General features: G+C 31.4%; 1 protein-coding gene across 1 annotated transcript; it reads right to left on the bottom strand.

Moving 5' to 3' along the window:
* Nucleotides 1-3,444: 3,444 nt before the first annotated feature.
* LOC140815204 (indole-3-acetic acid-amido synthetase GH3.6-like) lies at nucleotides 3,445-5,842 on the bottom strand. Its single transcript, XM_073174324.1, has 3 exons — nucleotides 5,461-5,842; nucleotides 4,317-5,254; nucleotides 3,445-4,230 (listed from the first exon to the last, which is right to left on the bottom strand). Exons 1-3 carry the CDS (start codon nucleotides 5,775-5,777, stop codon nucleotides 3,653-3,655), a joined length of 1,833 nt encoding a protein of 610 aa, XP_073030425.1. The 5' UTR covers nucleotides 5,778-5,842; the 3' UTR covers nucleotides 3,445-3,652.
* Nucleotides 5,843-22,434: the final 16,592 nt, after the last annotated feature.

Here is a 22,434-nt window from a genome sequence, read left to right as displayed (position 1 = left end):
ATTCTTCAATTTAATTTCTTTTCCAACCCAATTCACAAGGCATATTTGATTTTTTCATGGAATCTAAGTAATGTTTATAGGATCGAGAGCTTATCGTTTTATCAAAAGTTATAGTTAATTGTAATTGTATATTTCAAATCTTTGAAACTGTATAACAGTTCAAACACCACATTTCGATCGTTTAATCCATCAAGAACAATACTTTATGCAAATAAATAATCAAGACTTGAGCAATTAGTTTTTAAGTTAAGAAAATCCCATAAAAAATATTGTTATCTTACGAGAGATGCTAGTAGCACTGTCGGTTAATAACAATACATTCACCATGGCCGTCGCCGTCAGTCACAGTCATTGTCTCCATAAAGTATAACTGGCTTTCTTTTTCACACATTAACTTTTTCCATCTCTTCTCCGTTAAGTCCTTTCAGTCGCATTCAAGCACGTCATTGCTAAATAAATTAATGTCCAATAATTGCGATTAGTTAAAGTATTACCATTCTCAGGATTCCCATACATAATAACAACCACAATAATGATAATCATAATTAGTCCCGTGGGATGATTAATTTCCATATTATTAGCTATAATTCGAATTCCAATCATTTTAATCGACAAAATACACTAGTTATTGATACAATAATATCGAGTTCGTTTGTAAAATGTAAAAATAAAAATCGAGGATATTCATATAATGATACTTTTCATACATCGATCCACCGTCTATCAATATCTATACTATTATTAACCAGTGTTCTAAAAAGTTCGCTTAAGCTCTGTTTAAACGTGATTAAGCTTGAAGTTCGGCAAAAACGCCATGTTTCGGAGAAAAGCGGAAAAAACGATTAAACTGTAATTTGATCGAATTAAGTATAATAAGTGTATTTAAACATAATTAATCACATATATTTATTTTAGATTTTTTTTATTTTGAAGTTATGTTTTTTATTTTAAATTAATAAATTAAGTTTATAATTTAAATGTTTATTTATAAATTTTAATTATGATTCAGCATGTCTGATAATGATTTGACAAATATTTAGCATTTTTAATTGTGGTTTAGTTACAAAAACAAGTAAAGATTGTAATTTTGATATTTTTATGTTTTTATAAATATGAGAATTAATGCATCTATCTTAAATTTATCATATTTATGTATTATTTTATATATTTATTGGTCTGAGATAATTAAATTACATTAAAAATATAAAACGTTTTTTCACGCTTAAACATATGTTAATCTCGTTTAAGTTTGAAAACTTGGAGCTCGACATCCGCGTTCGAGACGGTTCATGCTTTTTAGAATCTTGCTATTAACAAAAGGAGGGGTGAAAAATTTTTGTTGGGTTATTATTTTTTTTTTCTTCCATATTTCTATATTGTCTTGGAACCAATATATTAATAAAGTGTCAAATCGTTAATTGTAAAGATAAAAATTTATGTGAGACAGTCTTACGGGTCGTATTTTGTGAGACAGATATCTTATTTGGATCATCAATGAAAAATATTAGTTTTTATGCTAAGAGTATTACTTTTTATTATGAATATCGGTAGGGTTAACCGTCTCACAGATAAAGATTCGTGAGATCGATCACAAGAATACGACTATGTGTTGGTCACATAATAACATGAGATAATATATGAGATGTTGGATTTGTCATATGCTAGAATCAATTTATCATTTGATAATTTTTATTTTATTTGTTGTTGCAAATTAATGCTAGTAACAAGTGAATGTATCGATAGGAAATTTAAAAAAAAAATACGAGACGCGATATGTTTAATAATTACCTTTCTTTCGAGTGCGAAAATAATTTTGAATCATGTTTAAAAATAAAGGAAGAGGACGAAATTGATGATGGAAAATAAAAACTTTAAGCGTCAGAACCGACCGAGACAAAATTGGCCACCGATTCGATGAGGATATAAAAAGCAGGAGAAAATCAGCATGAAGAAGACAAATATGCAAATAATTCAGAGTCCTTTGCGATGCGAACCATCCCCGCTGATCCACAACCCACCGCACTAAAGCAAACAAAATAAAGTAAAAAAAAAACTTTACGAAATATCCAACCAAATAATTGGATAACACCCGTCTCTTTATTATTGTTTTTGTAATTTTCTTTTTCCGCTTTTTCGACAACACATCTAAGCTTTAATTTTTAATGAAAAAGTGTCGCTGTTCCATTTCCTGTGACTGTGTTTCCAATGGCCATTTGTCCGTTTTCTGAACAAAAACTGCAGAGAGGTCTCTGTTTTGCTGTTTTCTGTAGAGGCAAAAACGGGGAGCAGCTTCTGCTCTGAAACAGAATACCATCATTTCATATTATCTTATCCGTACCCAATACGATCTAAATTATTGCTTGTCAAGCCAAATTATTGTGCTGTTTCATTTTCTTTGTCCCTGAGATGGAATAAATGTTCGACCCTTCTCCGGCCATGACCGCACCCCCACCAAGCTGCATGTCATCGTGTCGGACTTACACACGTACCTTCAACCTTTCTGACGGTACACACAAGCAGAATAATTTGTTTTCAGGCGTAGGGTTTTTTTTTCTTCTTTATACATAGTCAATTTTATACGTAAATATTATTCATTGCAATTCCTTTAATTTGGCTGCAAGCTCTAGCTAGGGCTTTAAAGCATTTGAGTTCACATTTTTTCCACCGTATGGTAGAGGCGACATACTAGCTAAATGTTAAGGATGACTATATAAAATAAGTCTTGTCTTGTAGTTTTCATTTCCTTTATTTCAAAAGTCAATCCTTTACAGATAAGGTCTCGATGACGTGCTTTTAAATTATATATAATATGATATAATATAATATAACATTGCATTTACCACGACCTTTTTCTTATATATATATATACACCGACCATTAACATATATTACTTGTAATTTGAACATATAAATCACATCATATCAAAATAATATATACTAGTTATATCTTTTGTATTCATTTTATTTTCATGCTTTCCTTATTTCATATCCAGAAAATAATTTATGTTACGAACATAACATATATACATTATTGGTCTCATAATTAAAATAAGAGGCTAGTCGATATATGAAGACCTGAGCCAATGGCAAAATAATCAAACTAATTAAGACAGCTAAAAACTAGTCGTATGTATTAACTTGTACTATAATCTAACGTGCAAGCAAAAATGAAGACTGATGGATTTTTTTTTAAAATAAATTATTCTTGGGTTTAATTAGATTAGATGTAATTAAGAATTCAAATTTGGATAATCGAGCTTTGCTAATTATTATTTGACATAAAGTGTGTGAGCTTTATGGTAAACAAATGGTTATTAAATGTAAAAGCAAGTGGGATTTTAGTGTTATAGTTTTTTTTAGGACACATCCCATGAGAGTTCAGTGGGCAGGAATCCTGGCTGGAAATAAGAAAACAAAGTCCCATAAAATATGCCAATGGTTTATGAAGAAAGAGAGACTTTTTCTTGAAACATGAACTGTTTTTATACATGCCTTCTAAATAATCAAGTTTTTTCTACTTTAATAAACAAACATTTAAAGAACAAGATAACATAGTTAATTAGTAATCTAAATAGGGGGAGGGGGAGGGAGAGGATGAAATTCTAACACTAAAATGATCACAAAAACAGTTCTTTAATTTGGTTTCCTCATCTTCAATTCTTGTTGTTGCTCCATTGGGCAGTAAATTTTGGGCACTTTGGACTGAAATAGCAACACACCACCCTGGAGTTTAGAAGCTCGAGAATTGGTGCAAATTTCACGCAGCGGGGTGTTTTGTACTGATTGATTGAAGCACCGAGGCTAATGGCATAATCCATGAGCTTATCAAATGTTCCGGCTTCCACAACTTTTATCTCAAGTGGCCCGATTGCCTCGTATGCTCGGTTCTGGCGATACACTGAATCAAGGGACTCTTCAATGGTGAAGCAGCAGTCTTCAAAAACCGATGGAGGGATTCGGGTGGATCCGTTTTGGCTAAGCTCCCAGTACAAGACATAGTGGCCTGGAATTTTTGTCGTGTCGGCGTAGCTCGTGTACTCGGTGAGACGAGCATCGAATGGAATCAAATGAGTTGTAGCATTTTTCACCGCGTTATGGAGCTCTACTTCATCCGTTTTATCAGAATCGATGCTCAAGACAACGTTTTTACGGCATATGAAGTTGAACTGCGGCGCGTTGTTCTTGAATCCAGCCACACGAAGCACATCCCCGACTCTGTACCTGTATAACCCTGGATTTGAGGATCGAAATTATGTCAAACATCATCAAAATCATCGAACCCCATTATTCTAACAAAGGACTTTTAGGCCAAAATACCTGCATAAGTGGTAACGACCAGTTCATATTCTTGTCCAAGTTTAACATCAACCAAGTCAACCAGTTCTTGCTGTTCTTTCTCATCAAGGGATTTTTGCACTGCAATGGAATTAAGACCATTGGCGGGACAATTGTTTCGATGTACCGGCAAAAACTCGAAATAGGCCATGGTTGGAATGAGGGTGTAGGATACATCACTTGGCTTGCAAAGAGGGTTCAGATTGACACCAAAATAACACTCCGAGGAAGCATACATTGTGCAGACTAGGGGTAAACCATTGCTGTAGTAATCAAGAGTTGGAATGTACTGTGACATGGTCCCAGTAACAATAACGTCAATATATTTGGTGTTAGGCCACAGTTTAGTGATTATACCCTGCCAGGACTCCTTCCCACATTCGGACTCAATGAAGTCCGCCAGCTTCGGGTCAGGCTTTAGGGTCCTCAACACAGCCTCCCTCACTGATGGATCGGTGATTATGGAGTTAAGAGTCCCGGTTCTAATATCATTGCAAAGAAGGGTGTAGTGCTTCTCCAAGAACCGGATAGCACGGATGAAGCCGGAGGCGAAGACAGCCCCGACCCGGAGGACTTCCTTGTTCTGAACAAGACCACAAAGCATTTGGGAATACATGCTCTGGTAGGAATCTTGGCAGAGAATTGTTTCATTTGGGCTGGTGTAGTTTGTGTAGGGATCATAGGGTCTATCTTTGAAATGGGAACTCTTGTAGTAACTGGTTAAAACGGGGCGAGCCAGAAGACCACTCGGGGTCTTGGTCTCGCATTTTATAAACAGGAAATACATCCCTTTGCCTTTGTCCAAGCCTGGAACAAACTGGCTCATCACAGGCATCAAAAGGCTGTAAAGCAAAGACCTCCTGCCTAGTTCTTCCTCAATCGTAGGCATCATTTTTCTTTCCCCAGCAGATGTCCCAGAACTGCATATTAAATTAAGAAAAAAAGAGACCCTTTTAATAAAAAAACCAATCTCTAAAACACGAAAAGGAGAAGGAACATTAAAAAGCCACATGCAAGAATGACCGTGTATCTATATATTTCATATAAACTCTCAACACCTGAGAACTGAAACACGTATTTCACCATTATTACTATTTTCTTTATCAAAACAAAAAGGCATTCAAACCTTGTCAAGAATTCAGAGATGGGCTCCGAGCAGAGAATGGGAGACTTATCACCATTGGCGATGCGGTTAATATCAGGCAGAACGTCCTCGTAAGAGACAACAGGAATGATTTTCTTGAAAGCCTCTCGATCAATAAGGCCGTTGAGTCCATGCTTGTTCAGGTACTCAGTATGGGCATTCCTGGTGAGAATTTCAGAGAGGACCCGTTTCTGAACATCATCGGCATTTTCGGTCACATCCTCAATAAACTCGATCTTTTTCTTGTTGTTCTCTGCCAAACTGTACTCAGAGGTGGTTTGTTTTGGTGCTTCAGGCATGATTGGTTCTGAAGAAACAAATTTTCCACAGGCAAGACTAGAGAGGGAGAGAGACGCAGCTATGGAGGTGGGAAGAATTAGGTGGAAGATGAGGCTTTATATAGAAGTGAGCAAGGGAAAGGGTGTGGTCCACTTCATAGAAGCTAAAATAAATTTTGATGGCTTTATCGTGAATATTGATAGGAATTGGTGGCAAGTCTGCCATTCTATTACGAGGGAAACAAATAATTTGATACACCATGTATGATGTATCTATCTATTCATTTAAGTTTTCTTTAATTTTCGCAAAATTTCAATCAAAATTTATAATTAAATTTTGGTTATTTATTTTAATCTTTTCAATTGTATGCAACAAAATTATAAAATTTTGATGTGATGCAATTTACATTTCTATGCACTAATGGCTTTTATCACCATGGTTACAAGTATATAGTAAGTATTGTTTAATGTAATAAATAAAAAATAAATTATTTACGAGTAGGTCTCTTGTGAGACAGTCTCACGAATATTTATCTGTGAGACGGGTCAATCCTACTGATATCCACAATAAAAAATATTACTGTTAGCATAAAAAGTAATAATTTTTTATGAATGACCCAAATAAGATATCTGTCTCACAAAATACGATTCGTGAAACCGTTTCATGCAAGTTTTGTCATTATTTATTCTTTAGGACATAATTTTTTTTAATCCTAAATATATATAGACATATTCATATTTAACAATAATTTTCTATTCTTTTCGTAATATATATGTTTATTTAAGTTAAGATGTAGACATAGACCGTGCATGTAAAAAAAATTTGAGATGCCCATGCCATGCCATCTTGTATTATTAAATTTAAAAAAATAAAATAAGTATATTCCTAGGAAGGTGTTGAAATTTAATGGTGGTGTTGGTGTGCGCATATTGCGGTTGTCGTGACTCGCTCGTAGATCGAAAACCGGAAATCCGGTTCGGGATCAGCTTCCTGAGGAAAGTCGACTGGCCATTTCCGGTTATCCCGCGGTGTGGGAGTTCATCACTGTTTCTTAACACGGAGGCAGCCATCACACTGGCTTCATTCCCCGGTAACATAAAAACTGGTTCGCTTTAACGGATTTCAGACTTGTAACGGTTTTCCCCATCGATTTATCGTGGGTAGGCAACAGCTGGACATCCGTTCCTGACAACTGTAATTGTAGCTATTTTTTTCCTTTGATATGACCTGAATGAGTCGTATTAAACTTATTACCAAATTAGATTAACATATTTTTACTACAACATTATTCTTATAAATTTACAAGAGAAACGATAACATATATATACAATTTTGATATATTATACACTTACTGTGCACACATATGTGAGCACCGATGATGTATCACTCACCCATTAGATGTGATGAAATATAGAAAAAGTACGCATTCAATAGATGAGTGACACATTATCGATGTTCACATAGATGTGCAGCATATCAAAATAATATATATATATATACAGAGACATGCAGTTGTCTGCGAGCAATATATACAGAGACATGCATTTTCACTAATATTAATGAAGCTAATAAATAACATTAACTAGGTATGTAAATGCTATATCTTCTACTTTTACTCGGGTAAAACTAGCTACAATACATGAGTACTAGTCTATATATATTTTACTTTTACTCTGATTATTTTGGTATTGTCAATTGTTCGGTTTTATATTTTAATAAAGTTGATTAATCATCACGCATAGGACATCTTTTGCGGGGAGTTTAAGGTACAAATATAGCAAAAATGGAAAGTCAATTCAGGCAACAAGATATATTAATATAGAAATTAAATAAAATTTTGTGATTAAGAGGTAAATCCCTCAAATTCGGGCTCAGACGGTGCGACATGACGTTATGAACGCGTCATCAGAAACCGGATTGGTCTACATCTGTCCTCGTTTTTTGGTTAGAATTTAATACACTTCATTGTGTTTTGGAACTAAATTTAATTTAATTATTCACTTCTTGTTTCCCGTAACGCCGTACGGCAACAGGTTTTGACTCGTCAAACATTTGGTTGAGGACTAAATTTCAGCATAAGGGGAATTAAAAAATAAATCATAGAATTGCAATTGCATGGCATTTAATGTTTTATTCAACCACTTGTTCCACTCCCAAAACAAAAACAACAAAAAAAGATATAAGATAAGAATATTATATATTTATATTGGTTATACAGTTTTTAGACTAATTTTGAATATGTCTAGTACTGGGAGGGGCCGAGATGGAGAGGGGCTGAGGAGTGGCCGGTGCACCAATTATTAACATACAGCAGAAGCAAGTGGGAAGCATTGTGCTTGATGCCATATATATATATATATATATATATATATATATATATATATATATATATATATATATATATATATATATATATATATATATATATATATATATATATATTGTGTGTGTGAGGATTTCTTGGAATGTTTACTGTGAAATATATAAATGTTGCTTTTATTGTGGGAGACAATTACAGTCTTGCAAATCTTTGACTGTTTTTCATTTTCGCTTTTGCGTATACCTTTGAATCCTATTGCATGCCCACCAAGGCTATAAATTCTGCATTCATTTTTAGATTAAATATTTATAAAAATTCTTTTGTTTTACCACATACGTACATGATTCTATATGAAACTATGAAATTGTGATAAGTTCATATAAAATATTATATGTTGTTTTTTATTACAATTAATTATTGCGTATTATGATTTTATTGATTTTACTTCCATGGCTAACTGATAAATTTTTTTAGAGCAATAAATCGACGACGATGGTGGCGTGGGAGCAGTAAAGTATGAAAGGATGTACGTTAGTTTACGAAATCCCATGCATGGACGTAGCTGAAATCAATGCGGTCAATTACTAATTTATCCACCTTGCTTTATGCCTACTCCAGTCAAAACCGCCCTTCGTCGGGCCATGAGCTGCTTCTACGTTCGCAATTTAATTAAACACGATTTCTGTCGCACAAGGTTTGTCAAATAGTCTTTACACGATTAACGTGATTTACAAGCATAGCTGATGACAAATAAACAACCAAAGAGAAGAGAGTACTGTGTGGCGCGGTGCTAATTCCATACGAATCAGTACTGAAAAGCATGATTCTTATCCAACGTGCAACAAATAGTTGCTGTTAGATTGAGATTTAGATCTAAGTCATCCCAAAATCTTGCTCAATGAGAGTATTGTCCAAGTTCAAATATAACACATCCTCTCACGCCTAAGAATGAACAACTTGAATGTGAAGCTTACAGGACATTATCGAGTGACTCATATGATAATCCAACACAAAACAATGTAAGTGAGCTCTGATATCATATTAAGATTAAGAATTAGATCTAACTCAACCTCAAAAGCTAGCTAGCTAGCTCAAAGAAAACATTATCTAAGTTCATATATACAATTCTCAATAACTTAATTTATTTGAGTAAGACATTTAACAATAACGACCACTGTTCAATCATTATAAAAGAAAAAGAAAGAGGATATTTTTTTATGGAATACAACTACTATGCTAAATATTTCATCAGAGCACAAAATAAACTATTTAACAATGTAGAAACTTACCGATTAAAGCTATTCACATGCCAGATTGTTTCAAATTGCTAGCGATACAATTTTATCGAGTAATACACGTTTACACAAGATTAAAATTTTCTTTTGTTGAGCCAATGTTCAGACAAGTTTTTGTCCCACGAGGAAAAAGGGAAAATAGTTTATTGTTTACTATTTATTATAAATTAAGAAGAAGAAAAATCAATAGCTAGCCCCCAGGAAATTAAAATCAAGTTGCTAGCCCAATTCGATGGGTAAACCTACCTACTTCTATACAAATTAAAGTCATTAAATTAATAAATAGACTGAAATTATCCGGTCCCTAAATTTCCAGTAAAGCTAGGTATAACATTGCCAGAGCAATACAATTATTAAAGTGATTTTAAAATTGAAAAAAGTTGAGACTAATCACCGTATGAGAAGACAAGATCTTGCCTAAATGTGACATATTGGGGCGTAGCCATGATTAATCAATAAGCCTAGGGTTTAATTGATGGCTATTAAGGTCCAAAATCCGAATTATCAATGCAATTAATTAATAATTATGTTATGCGGTTCTCTTTTGTCACATGCAAAAGAGCAATCTTTTGCTTCAAATTATGATAGCTCGAGAAAGCTGTATCTTTCTTTCAAGATTCTAAGTTTTTTTTTTTTAATCGAGGTACACTGAGAATTGATTACTTTGTGAGATTATGGAACATGGATAAAATAAATTATATTTTGCTAGTAAACAATTATATAATATATATTGAAATGCAATATATTCAATAATACATTTTTTGGGACGATTTCACAACATATAGTATGCACATATTTTTTTTTAAAAATAAAAATCTATTTAATAAATTTATATATATGCAATAAACACCAAGCCAGTTGAAAATTTATTTTGGGGAAATTCGTATTTTTTAATATATATATTTTCACGTTGTAATTTCAATCATCTATGTTTTCAATTTCAGTCTTAAGCCGTTGTTAATTATTATATTATTATTAGTCATTTTTTCGTTGTGGTGCTGATGCTAATATATTTAATATCACATCAACACTCAAGATAAAAATGAATAAAATTGACAAAAAAACACAAAACTAAATATGAAATTTGACAATATAAATGACCAAAATAAATAGAAAAAAAATGCAATTTTTCCTTTATTCATTAAAACAAAAAGATCCGATGAATTTTTTCAAACAATGAAATAATTGTTGAATCTAGGTCCGATCTTTAAAAAAAGGTGAGGCGTGTTTAGTAGAAAATATAAATTCTTGAAAATTTAATTTCTTTGGTAGGATAGTTGTAGTAGATTGAGTTTAGATGATAAAATTGTTGTTTTAGTGGCTTTTTAGATGTAAAAATATTTTTTCCTGTTGAAACAAGAAATAGAATATTAAAATTCATTAATTATTTTGATTAATGTTTTTTAAAAATAATAATAATGAATCTTAAAATCATATCTATCCATATTATTTCTTCGAAAGATCACATATTATAAGGATATAATACAATTATTCGTGTTATTAATATGAATTGAACGTAAACACGAAATTTGTTTATCTCAGATAATAAATATAAAAAACAACTAAATCTATCTAAATAAATTAAAAAAAATTTATCTACACAACCAACGAATCTCGAATTGAAATCAATGAATATCGTAAGCTAAATTAAGCTAAATTTTAACTATCATCAAAAGAACTACGGAACACGTGTTTGATGGAAAAACATATATGATTATTACTCATGAAAAGTACGATATAATTTTATTGTCAACTTTAATGTCCGTAGTTTCGCTTGTACCCTTACAAGTCGTTTCACTTGAGCATTAGTTAATTCTCAAAAAAAAAAAGAAAAGAAAAGGAAAAAAAAGAAGCAAAAAATAGATATTGAATATGAAAAAAGAATTCCCCCTTTTTCCTTTAATTTGTCTCCGGGATATTTATATATATGTGTTCTCGTGTTATCCACTAGTAGGAAACAATATTAGTGGTCAGTGGATACCACACAGTAGTGCATCATTTTTCCACAAAAACTAAAGCCAGTTTTGTTGAAAACTTTTCACTCTTTGTCTATTGCATTACTGATGGATCATTAATTTCCAAAGTATTTTTTCATTCTTTTTTCTTCATGTCTATTATTATTATCTAAATACAAATCTTCTCAAAGCATGCAGTGGGATAAAAATATCTGATTTGAAAACGAAAAATGGTTATATATTTGAAATTTCCGCGACAATTTATATGTGCATATGATAAACAGCGTCTAACAAACATAAATCTTGTCACGGTTGGGATGGGATCATTGGATTTTGAACGGAAAATTATGGACCAGATGGAACGTTTATTAGAAAAGATGATGATTTTATGATATTTGGCGTTTATTTCATTTTTGTTGAAAATGTGAAGTTACTCATGTATAATAAAATTGAAAGAAAACTTATGGCCATGGAAAATGAAGACTTCAATCAGCAGGTATATACTAATTTGGAAGGAAAAATCAAAATGTGCCCGAAATTAAGCTTAGCTTTCTTTTCCTCTTTGCCAATTTGAACCCTTTATTTCTTATCAGGTGATTTTACTGAAACATGGAAAGAGTGATAGATGGAAGTGATGTATTTCGTTCCAGACGAATGGGTTTGGTGGGATTTATATATTCTGCGCTGTTCTTTATCCTCTCACTGTGTATACATGCAAATTTGTCGGTCGATTCCTCCAAATTACTGCTACCTTCATTGTACATAAATAGGTCCTGTATCGAACAATTATTACTACCGTCAAGTTGGGGAAATGAAATGTGATGTAACATATTCGATCGGTAGACCAAACGTCCATATATATATATATATATTTTGATTTGAGTGCTAAATGTTCGATTTTTTTTTTTAAAAAAAAAAATTAATTTTGGGTTCTTGTCTTCTGAATTAACAAAATTAACAAATAATGGGAGAGAAAAGTTCCCCCCAACGTTGAGTCCAAACGTCTATAAATATGATATTCAAGTTGAGTAGGTCTCTTGTGAGACGGTATCACAAATTTTTATCTATATTCACAATAAAAAGTATTACTTGTAGCATAAAAAGTAATATTTTTTCATGAATGACTCAAATAAGATATCCATATCACAAAATACGACCCGTGAGACCGTCTCATACAAGATTTTTGTCATTCAAGTTTATAGCAATGAATGACCTTAATTATACTCATCAAAAAATTGTCGATATTTATGTCAAAAATTGAAGTATTAATAAAAAACTAATAATGGCAACTTGCTTGAATGGCTTTTTACAATATGATTATCATTCGAAAACCCTACAATCAGGAGGAACCTAAGATCGGTAGAAAAGAACATAAAATGACCATAACGAATGTTTTCTAAACTGCCAACATTCAAAAATAAACCAAACCCTAAATGGCCTACGTTACCAAGAAATTATTGCATTGTAATTAAATAAAATTCCCATTATAGGAAAGAATACCAAGAATATCGATGGTAGGTGGGTTTTGCCATTAATTACATTTGATGGAAGCATTTTGTTATGTGACACATTTGGTGTCAAGCCATGATGATTCATGTTCCTTCTAACTTGATTAACTAATATATTGCAAAAGACAACGTCCAATTCAGGGAGTATAATTAGAGCGAGTTGGATGTTGAAGCATTTGGTTTTAAAAATGGGGAAAATTAATTTTAATTTAAAGTAATTTGGTCATATATGTTTTCTTTATTGCTGTTTTGGTAAACTATGTTGTTGAATTTCACATTTAGTCCGATATTTTTGTTTTTTTTTTTAAATATAGTCTTTTTTTCGACTTGTTGCTGACGTGACACCAATCCAATGTTGATGTGTGCTAATTAACGTATATAGTTTCACATTAACACTCTCGATGAAAAAAACTAAAATTGTCAAAATAATACTAAAACTTAGATTCGATAACATAGAGTACCAAAATAACAAATTGACAAATTACAAGACCAAAAATGCAGATTTTCTTATACATATACACACACACCACACACACACACACATATATATATATATATATATATACATATATATATATATATGTATATATATGCTTCTCTGAGAAAAAAAATACACGAATAGTTTTTGACGGTTCTTCTTAAGGATGTGTTTAGATTGGAAGATTTGACTCAAACTACAAATTTTCGATAGACGGATTAATTCAAATGATTCTATACTTTAAAAATTCACTATTATAAAACGGGAGTTAAGGGATTTTAATTCCATAAATTTTAGAATTACACAAACATGGTACAATTAGTTAAAAATGTAATTGAAAGTTAAAAACAGTTCGTTGAGAGACCAAATAAATTAGTAATAGAAAAGGAAAATTTTTCTTTTTTAAAAAAAATGGCCTTGGGGTGTGGTGACAAATTCACATGGCGTTGACAAAAGAATAAATGAGTTTGTCTCTCACTTTACACGGTAAGGATTGGAAGAGTCGTGATGGCATTAAGTGTGGCCCAAATCTATATTTTTCATTATGGCCTAACATGTAGCGAGAGAGACGATAAACCATTAATATAAAGTAAGAAAACATGAAAGATAGATCAAAAAAAGTAACACTACTACTAAACAAATATGTGTTCGATTCTATAAACTCTTTAATTTATTCTCATGATTGACTGCACGTTAATTTAGATTCCCTTTGTTTAGATTTGTCCCAAACTTTCAAAAATATCTAAATGCGAACCATATCTTCTCTGTGCTTTTAGTTTATTTACATCTCGAATCAGAGCCTGATGAGTTGGATGTGATCTACCTTTATGTCAATGGTGTGCGTGGTTCACTAACCCCTTTGCAAAAAATACAAAAAATATCTCCTCTCGTGAACGAGGGGCCGGCCACGGGGTTTAGGGAAAAAATAGTGGCAGTGTTATTAAATGAAGATAAGGCCTTTTAGGCCATCGTTTCATGTCGCAAGTTGGGTATACTGATGGGGTCAGAAGAGAAGAAACATCCCCTTGACCACCAAAAGTACCCTAAAAAGTGTACCTCTTTTATTTTAGCTCACATTTCGTGTAAAGATACGCCTAGCTAGCTGCTCTATATATAAATTAAGTTAGTAATACATACCCTAAACTTTACTTTTTACCATTGAAAATGGTTTTTATCATATAAGACTGAGGTTCTCATTCATCTACAACTCCGTTCACAATACTCGGAACCTAACACGGCGTCGTTGATGAGTTTTCATATATAGTTGTATATCGTGGATACGTACATATCATATATAAGATCGGGGGAAAGAGGTAACACATTCATGCAGAGGTTGAAAAATATTGTGTATATATATATACACATAGAAGCACACTCTTTCTTGACTTGAAATTTATCAGTGTTGGTTGGGGAGATTACTGTATTTTCCATTACAAACAGTACTTGTAGGCCATAACTCTAAGGTTCTAAAATTCGGTGTATTTTAAATACGTTTGAGGAGATAAATTTTTTTTAACCACATGATCTTATTTTCTCAATTTCCCCGGATGGTAAGAAATAAATTTTTGGGCCATCCCACCTTATCCCCTCATCTGGATCGGCCCTCTCTCCGGACCCTATTTACGACACATGGGGTATTGGGCGTAAACAATGGATAAATTATTTTCCTACATTCGTGTACTCACTATATCCACATGATTGCACAGCGACTATCGGGTCACACGAGCAGGATGGGCCACTTTGGATCTGGCCCATTTTACGGCGGAAACAGCTGTAGCCTAGGCACAGTTTCAGCTTTCTTGAATTCTTCCCAATAATTGGACGTTTGCTCTTTTTGCATTGAGACGAGCTAGCTAGGTGGACTACGTCGATTGTCCATTCACATGATTTTTTATTTTTTTTTTGGAACTATGAAGATTTTCATTGAGAAATATATAAGATCATCCATCGTTTACCCACTCAACTAATAGTTTTCAGGTTTTCACGTGTGGGGTGGGGTTCTAAGTGTTGAAAACCTCAAAATGTTCCTGGAAAATCCCCTTTGCCAACGATCATTTCAGGGGATTGGGAGATTTCACATGCATGGATTCAAGAAACAAGCCCTTTGCTCATGGACCGACGAGCTGTTTTCTTTCGACAAGTTAAATATTATTCAAAACCAGGAAACAAGAATTTCACTGACAAAGTCAGCCAAGTCATATATAACAAGATTCTACATTTTTCTTCTCGATCCTTATCACAGGCATTCGCGTAATAGAGTAAGTTTATGCTTCCACATCATATAAAATCATTGGTCTTTCTTGAGTTGTAGCCATTTATCATGCAATGACTAGAACAATATCACTTCAGGCTTGGCCCGTTTAGGAAAATATGACACTCTGGGTAAAGTAAACTCTTTGCACAGACACAGACATCCATTAATTTCTACTCATGGGACAAGCTTTTGTTTCTCGGCTTAACAAGAAATGGGCCTCGATTTGATTTACAGGTAATCGAGCCCCTCTTCGAACGTGTTAATTAGAAAATGCAAAATTGGACCCATGTGGTTACATTTACCTTCTTTAGTGTCCAATTGTAACAAACAGTATTTCGCCCTTCTGGTTGTTGTTCGAAAGACCAAATTTTGGGGCAGACCCAAAACCCCATTTTGTATGACCAACTGCAGCTGTCCATTTCACCCCAACTATTGAGAGATTTAGAACGTGAATTTGTTTAAGCCCGACCCAGTTCCTTAGCCCACAGTTCCTTGAAGCAAACCCGTTACAGTTGGATTTGGCTCCCCTTTTATTATGAATATATATATTATTTATTAAAGTTTTTTTGACTCACTATTTATTAAAGTTCAATTTTATTTACTAATGTTGGTTTAGTGTCGGTATCCATAATGGGTGCCCAACATATATATATATATATATATATATATATATATATATGGAAATGAGTTTGCTGTTGAACTCAAAATAATTAAATTTCAATTTATGATTTTTTTAATATATATATATATATAATTAAATTTCAATTTATGATTTTTTTAATATATATATATATATATATATATATATATATTAAAAAAATCATAAATTGAAATTTAATTATATATATATATATATTAAAAAAATCATAAATTGAAATTTAATTATTTTGAGTTCAACAGCAAACTCATTTCCCGAGTAAGTGGAGGACCAATAACTGAAAAAGAATCACACAATAAATTGAAGTAACATAAAATTCAAAATGGCCACAACATTGACCTACTGCTTTAAAAAAAAAAAAAACATTGACCTACTGCTACAATTCAACTTCCAAAGAGTCAATTATACATAATGCCAAAACTCTCGTCAGAAGAATATATGTCTTGAATAGATATCTCATAAAACGGTCTTACGAATCTTTATCTGTGAGACGGGTCAACTTTACCGATATGTATAATAAAAATAACACTCTTACCATAAAAAGTAATAATTTTTCATGAATAACTCAAATAAGAGATCCGTCTCACATAATATGACACGTGAGACTGTCTCACACAAGTTTTTGCTTATGTCTTAAACCAGAGACGTGCCACTATTTAAATTATTATCTGATTAAATAAAGAATCTACACACATTTTTATATCGTTAGGTAATCAATGAAACTATCTCACAAATCTTTGTAAATGAGATAAATTGACTCGATCTATGTTTAGAATGAAAAATAATATTTTTGACATAAAAATAATATTTTCTCAGAGATCGAATTGAGTTGAATATTCATCTCATAAATTGATTAGTGATATGATTTCGTCGCAAATTTTATATTATATAAATATATACATACAAAGAAAATGGTAGACATCTTATCTTGACTTAATTTGAAAAAAACCCGAGTCAACTTCCAAAATCATTCCAGCTTAGATGGTTGAAATAAAATTGATGTGTGACTCAACCAAAGTAACATATAAAATTCTGCGGTGTCACATCTTGAATTATTTATATATTGTCACGGTATAAATTTTTTATATAAAAGAATCTAATTTAATCCATTTGGTGGCTGGACCATATTTGAATAAATTAACTCTTGGTACGTACCTTTGCCTTAATTCTTGGAAAAACGTTACGACAACCGATCGAACAACTATTACATGGTAACTTAACTGTATCGGCTTGAGGTAAAATTGAACTTTTTTAACGATATTCGTTTGTTTTACTCGTATAATTTTATCTCTGAATTCATAATATTTTTTTCCAATCCTTCACAAACTTAGGTTGAGAAAAAATTGGAGAATAATTTGGTGAAAAGTACTAATTTTTCAAAAATAAAATCTAACGTGAGTAGTTTTCTTGTAAGACGGTCTCACAGATCTTTATTCGTGATACATGTCAATCTTGCCAATATATATTATAAAAAGTAATAATTTTGGCATAAAAATAATATTTATTCATGAATAACTTAAATAGAATATTTTTCTCACAAAATTGGTTTGTGAGATCGTCTCACATAAGTTTTTTTTTATCTAACATACATCACATCCTAATGCAATATGTTTTCTTTTAAAATACACTTTCGAAAGATTTTAAATATAATTTCTTATCAAACACAAAAATAATAAAATAAATTGAAAAAACTGTAATTTAGTAATATACACATCGTTTGTCCTCATTCAATCTATTGTGCCAGCTGACTTTATTTTTTATTCAAACTTTACCTTCAAGTTGACCCGAAAAGTGAAAAATGTAGGGGGAGGCTAGTATTATCAATTGTGGATCAGATAAAAAGTCTTCCCCCACCCCACCCGAACCCGACCCGACTCCCACTTTATTTATTTACATTGTTGCCCTCTCATAGAAAAAGAAAAAAGATCTTACGGGTAATCAATTTCTCTTTGAAATACTTTGCACACCTGTCTGCTTTGTCAGTATTCACACATCAAGCTTGCGTCATTATTACCTCATTTTCATGACAAGCTTAAATAAAGCATATATTTACTCGCTGTGTCATCAACATAAATACGTGAACCTAGATATATATCAAGAATGTTGGTTGCTTATTTTCACATATATATTTGGAGAATAAATGTGTTTCATTATATTGTTTTTTATTATATAGTTATATTATATTATCCATAAATAAAATGACATTCGTTTAATGAGTATATATTTTTTTGATATGATTCAATATTCATTACATCTAATAGTTGAATATAACTTCTTTAGTGAATACATATGTTAGTACATTTGATATACAACATAATATAACTAGTGTATCTATATATATGAATTCGAGATAAGATATTACAAGAAATTATTAGGTTATTAAAATCTTAGTATAAAAATAAAGCAAGTATAACGAGTAATTAACAACATGACTAGATATACTCAATTATATTATGAATTGAGACGATGACTTAAATAAATGTAAAATAATTTTTGGCAGCATAAGGTGGAAATCAATATTATATATATAAATACACAATAAAAAACGACTCTACACACATAGATATATACACACATACAAGTATCTCTGTACACACCTAAGTGCAAAATAATAAGTCGAAAAGAAATTTAGTTTACTAAACAATACTAGTAAAGAAATGCAAAATTATATTCCTTAACAAATCAATTTAATTTACTAAACAATACTAGTAAAGAAATAAAAAATTATATTCCTTAACAAATCAAAGAAGCGAATCACAATTTAAAATATTAATAATAATAATAACCAAAGCACGAGAATACAAATATGTGTGGCCTAAATTTAGAGTAACAAAATAATTCAGGTATTGTCTTTAAATATCTCTAACACGTCACGATAACATAACAACAACGATGTTTTGTCTTTGATTTTTCTTCAAAGAATTCTCTCTTTCTCTTTGATATTTCGCTCGTGTTATTTCAATATTATGCAGATATTATTTCTCAATATATATAGACTTGTATTGATCTTAATAGTATTTCTTGAATAGATTCTTATCAGATAAAGAAAATACATATTTATTAGGAAACAAATTGTTTAAATATTAAAGATCAAATATATATATTGAGTTTAATAAACTCAATATTATTTAAAAGATTAACAAAAGTTTTATATAAAAAATAATAATTTAAAAAAATATGTATCGCAATATAAATAAAATTTCCTTTTAATATTAATATTAATTTAATATGTGTGTGAACAAAATCCAAGGAAATAATGATGAAGGTAGGAATGAAATGATTAGGATTTAGAAGAGGATATGATGTAATTTTGAGTTTAACAGTCGGGATCGCTCTCAGGCTCTGACTCATAGGGTCTAGGTGGGACCACATCCACCCGCACGCGCATTTACCGCGTGGACCCCACTCGTTGACATAGCCTAAAACACAAGCCCACCCGAATTCAGTACTCCTTCCTGCTTCGCCACCAACGGCCCGCCGCCACCCTTTGAGTATTTATTATTAATTACAACTTATTAATTGTTAATACCACAATTATAATCTTAAATAAGTTATCATTTCTTGGTGGAATGGAATTAATCAAATTGACCACTTGTCTTTGAATTGCTTTCTTTTTCTATTTTATTCGTTGCTGTTTCCAAACTTTTGAGCTCCATCCCTCCAATGACTTTTTAAAATAATCTGTAAGAACAGAAAATTAAGTGGGCATTGCAATTCTTTAATTACGTTTTAATTTTGTCCAAAGTATTAAAATGCATATTTTGCTTATTGTTTCAAACACTAAACACTCACATGCTTTAGGGTATCACTCATGCATATCGTAACTACTGAATGTGACATCTCGAGTAATGAAACTATTGGGCAAATATCAAAAGTTTTGGGGGATCTTGGAGAGTAAGATACTGATATTTTGTTGGTTTATTTTTAAGAAAATCATAGCTGAACCAGTAGATAGTAACAGTACGAGGTCGTATCTTTTGAATCACATTATTAAAATAATGAGAAAACTTTACTTTTATTTTTATATGTTTGTTTCATATTGTCCAGTTTGTTTCTATGTGATTTTAATTATTATCTTGTTCAATTTCAATCTTATTCCAATATTTTCATTTTTTTTGATAATTTTAGTTAGTAATCAAAAGTACTGTTGTGACACTACAACATCAACGTCATCACAAAGTCTCGTAGACGTCATATAAGTGCCACGTTAGATAAATATGAATAAAATCGCAAACACGAAAAAGATAATAAAACAAGACTGAAATTACGTGACTAATAAATATATATAAAATATTAGAGTAGAAAACTAAAAAGAAACTATGAATAAATTCACCCAAAAAAAAAGGTCCTAGAAAAGAAAAGAAAACATAGAAATATGTATTTCCAATAATGGATGCGTGGTCCTCCAAGGTGAATGAAGTCACGTTACTATCGGGCACAAGTTGTAAGATTATTAATGACAAATTGAAACTTGAGTTTATGTTTCCACACAGACACATTTCCATTGTCACCAATGGCCACTTTCAGGTATATATTTGAATTTAGATGATGGCTTTTGTGAATTCAATTTGGTGGCATTAGTCACTGACGTTGACTCCACCACTATCTATATATCTCATCACAAATGGGAATTGGGATATTTCATCTCCCTCTGCACAAATATTTAAGGGAGAGATCCCCAAATATCAAATTAGGTAAAAGAAAAAAAGCATCTATCATGAACCTACTAATCTTGGTAAAAACTTGTGTTCACATGTTGTATTTTGTGAGACGAATATCTTATTTAGGTCAAACATGAAAAAATATTACTTTTTTATGCTAAGAGTGTTATTTTTTTTATTGTGAATATAGGTAGGGTTGACCCGTCTCACAGATAAAGATTCGTGAGACCGTCTCACAAGAGATCTACTCACTAATCTTTCCACAAGCACGATTATGTTAATTTTGATCCAAGAAGCACTCAAATCTTATCGCGTGTGTTTTCTTACAAATTTAGTTTAAAATTTATCATTAATCTCTCAAGTTTCATTAGCTAATTTTATGTTATATTTAATTTTCCATACTATGAAATACAGAATTTTGAAATGTACATATATACTCGTTTAGTTGGGGTGTGTTTGGTTGAGTGGATTAAATAAGGATAGATTAATAGTTAAATATTTATCGTTAAAATTGTAAGTTGTTTTAATAATCATTTTGACCCGGTTTAAGATCCAATTTTATGGATAACTATTTGATTAATAAAATTAGATCTTAAACCGGGTCAAAATGATTATTAAAACATATTAAAATTTTAACGATAAATATTTGACTATTAATCTATCCTTATTTAATCCACTAAACCAAACACACCCTTGGAGTATAAATAAATCGACCACTCCTCAAATCGTAAGACTAAATAAATTTATTTCACACTAATGGAAGTGCTTCAAAATTATCATTAAATCAAAGTAATTGAGTATGTTTTACAAGAAATTCAAACTTAAACAAAACAGTAACAAAAGTAAACTTATCATGAACCGATAAATCAAACCGTGGTTAAAAATAATTAATTTTGGCTTAATTTATTGTCTCCATTCAATTTTAAAAATCTTAATGCATTGGTTAACATAACATGATATTTTTGAAATTAATGATGCATGTAATGAGATAACCAAATTGAGTGATCCATGTAGTTTATTCAATTAGTAGATGCTTATTTTGTGCATCTTTTTACTAATGCTTGGTATAAAATATAAAAACGTGTGAAAAACTTAGAATTTTCTATTACTCATATATATATGATAATAAATATGGATTATTCTCAAATAGGATGATTTTGATGTTTGATATACGTACGTAGTTGTGTCAATAATAGAATAAAAAAAGTAAAAGAGTGTTCTTAATATTTTTCAAATGTAAATAGATATAGTTTGTATTATTTTTCAGTATGTTAGGCAGAGGCTTTTCAAAACAATAGCAACAATCAAAGTAATTATTATCATTTTTTAAAAAATAAACAGTATTAGAGATAGCAAAAGCTTGTGTAAGACGGTCTCACGAGTCGTATTTGTGAGACGGATCTCTTATTTGGGTCACCAATAAAAAAGTATTACTTTTTATACTAAAAATATTACTTTTTATTGTGAATATGGGTAGGGTTGACCTGTGAGACGGTCTCAATGAGACTCACTCGTCAGAGATTTGATAAACACACAGGAAATAAGTGT

The sequence above is a fragment of the Primulina eburnea genome, chromosome 15 (assembly GCF_022965805.1).
Source record: "Primulina eburnea isolate SZY01 chromosome 15, ASM2296580v1, whole genome shotgun sequence".
Lineage (NCBI taxonomy): Eukaryota > Viridiplantae > Streptophyta > Magnoliopsida > Lamiales > Gesneriaceae > Primulina > Primulina eburnea.
This window is presented reverse-complemented; position numbering and strand designations above follow the sequence as displayed.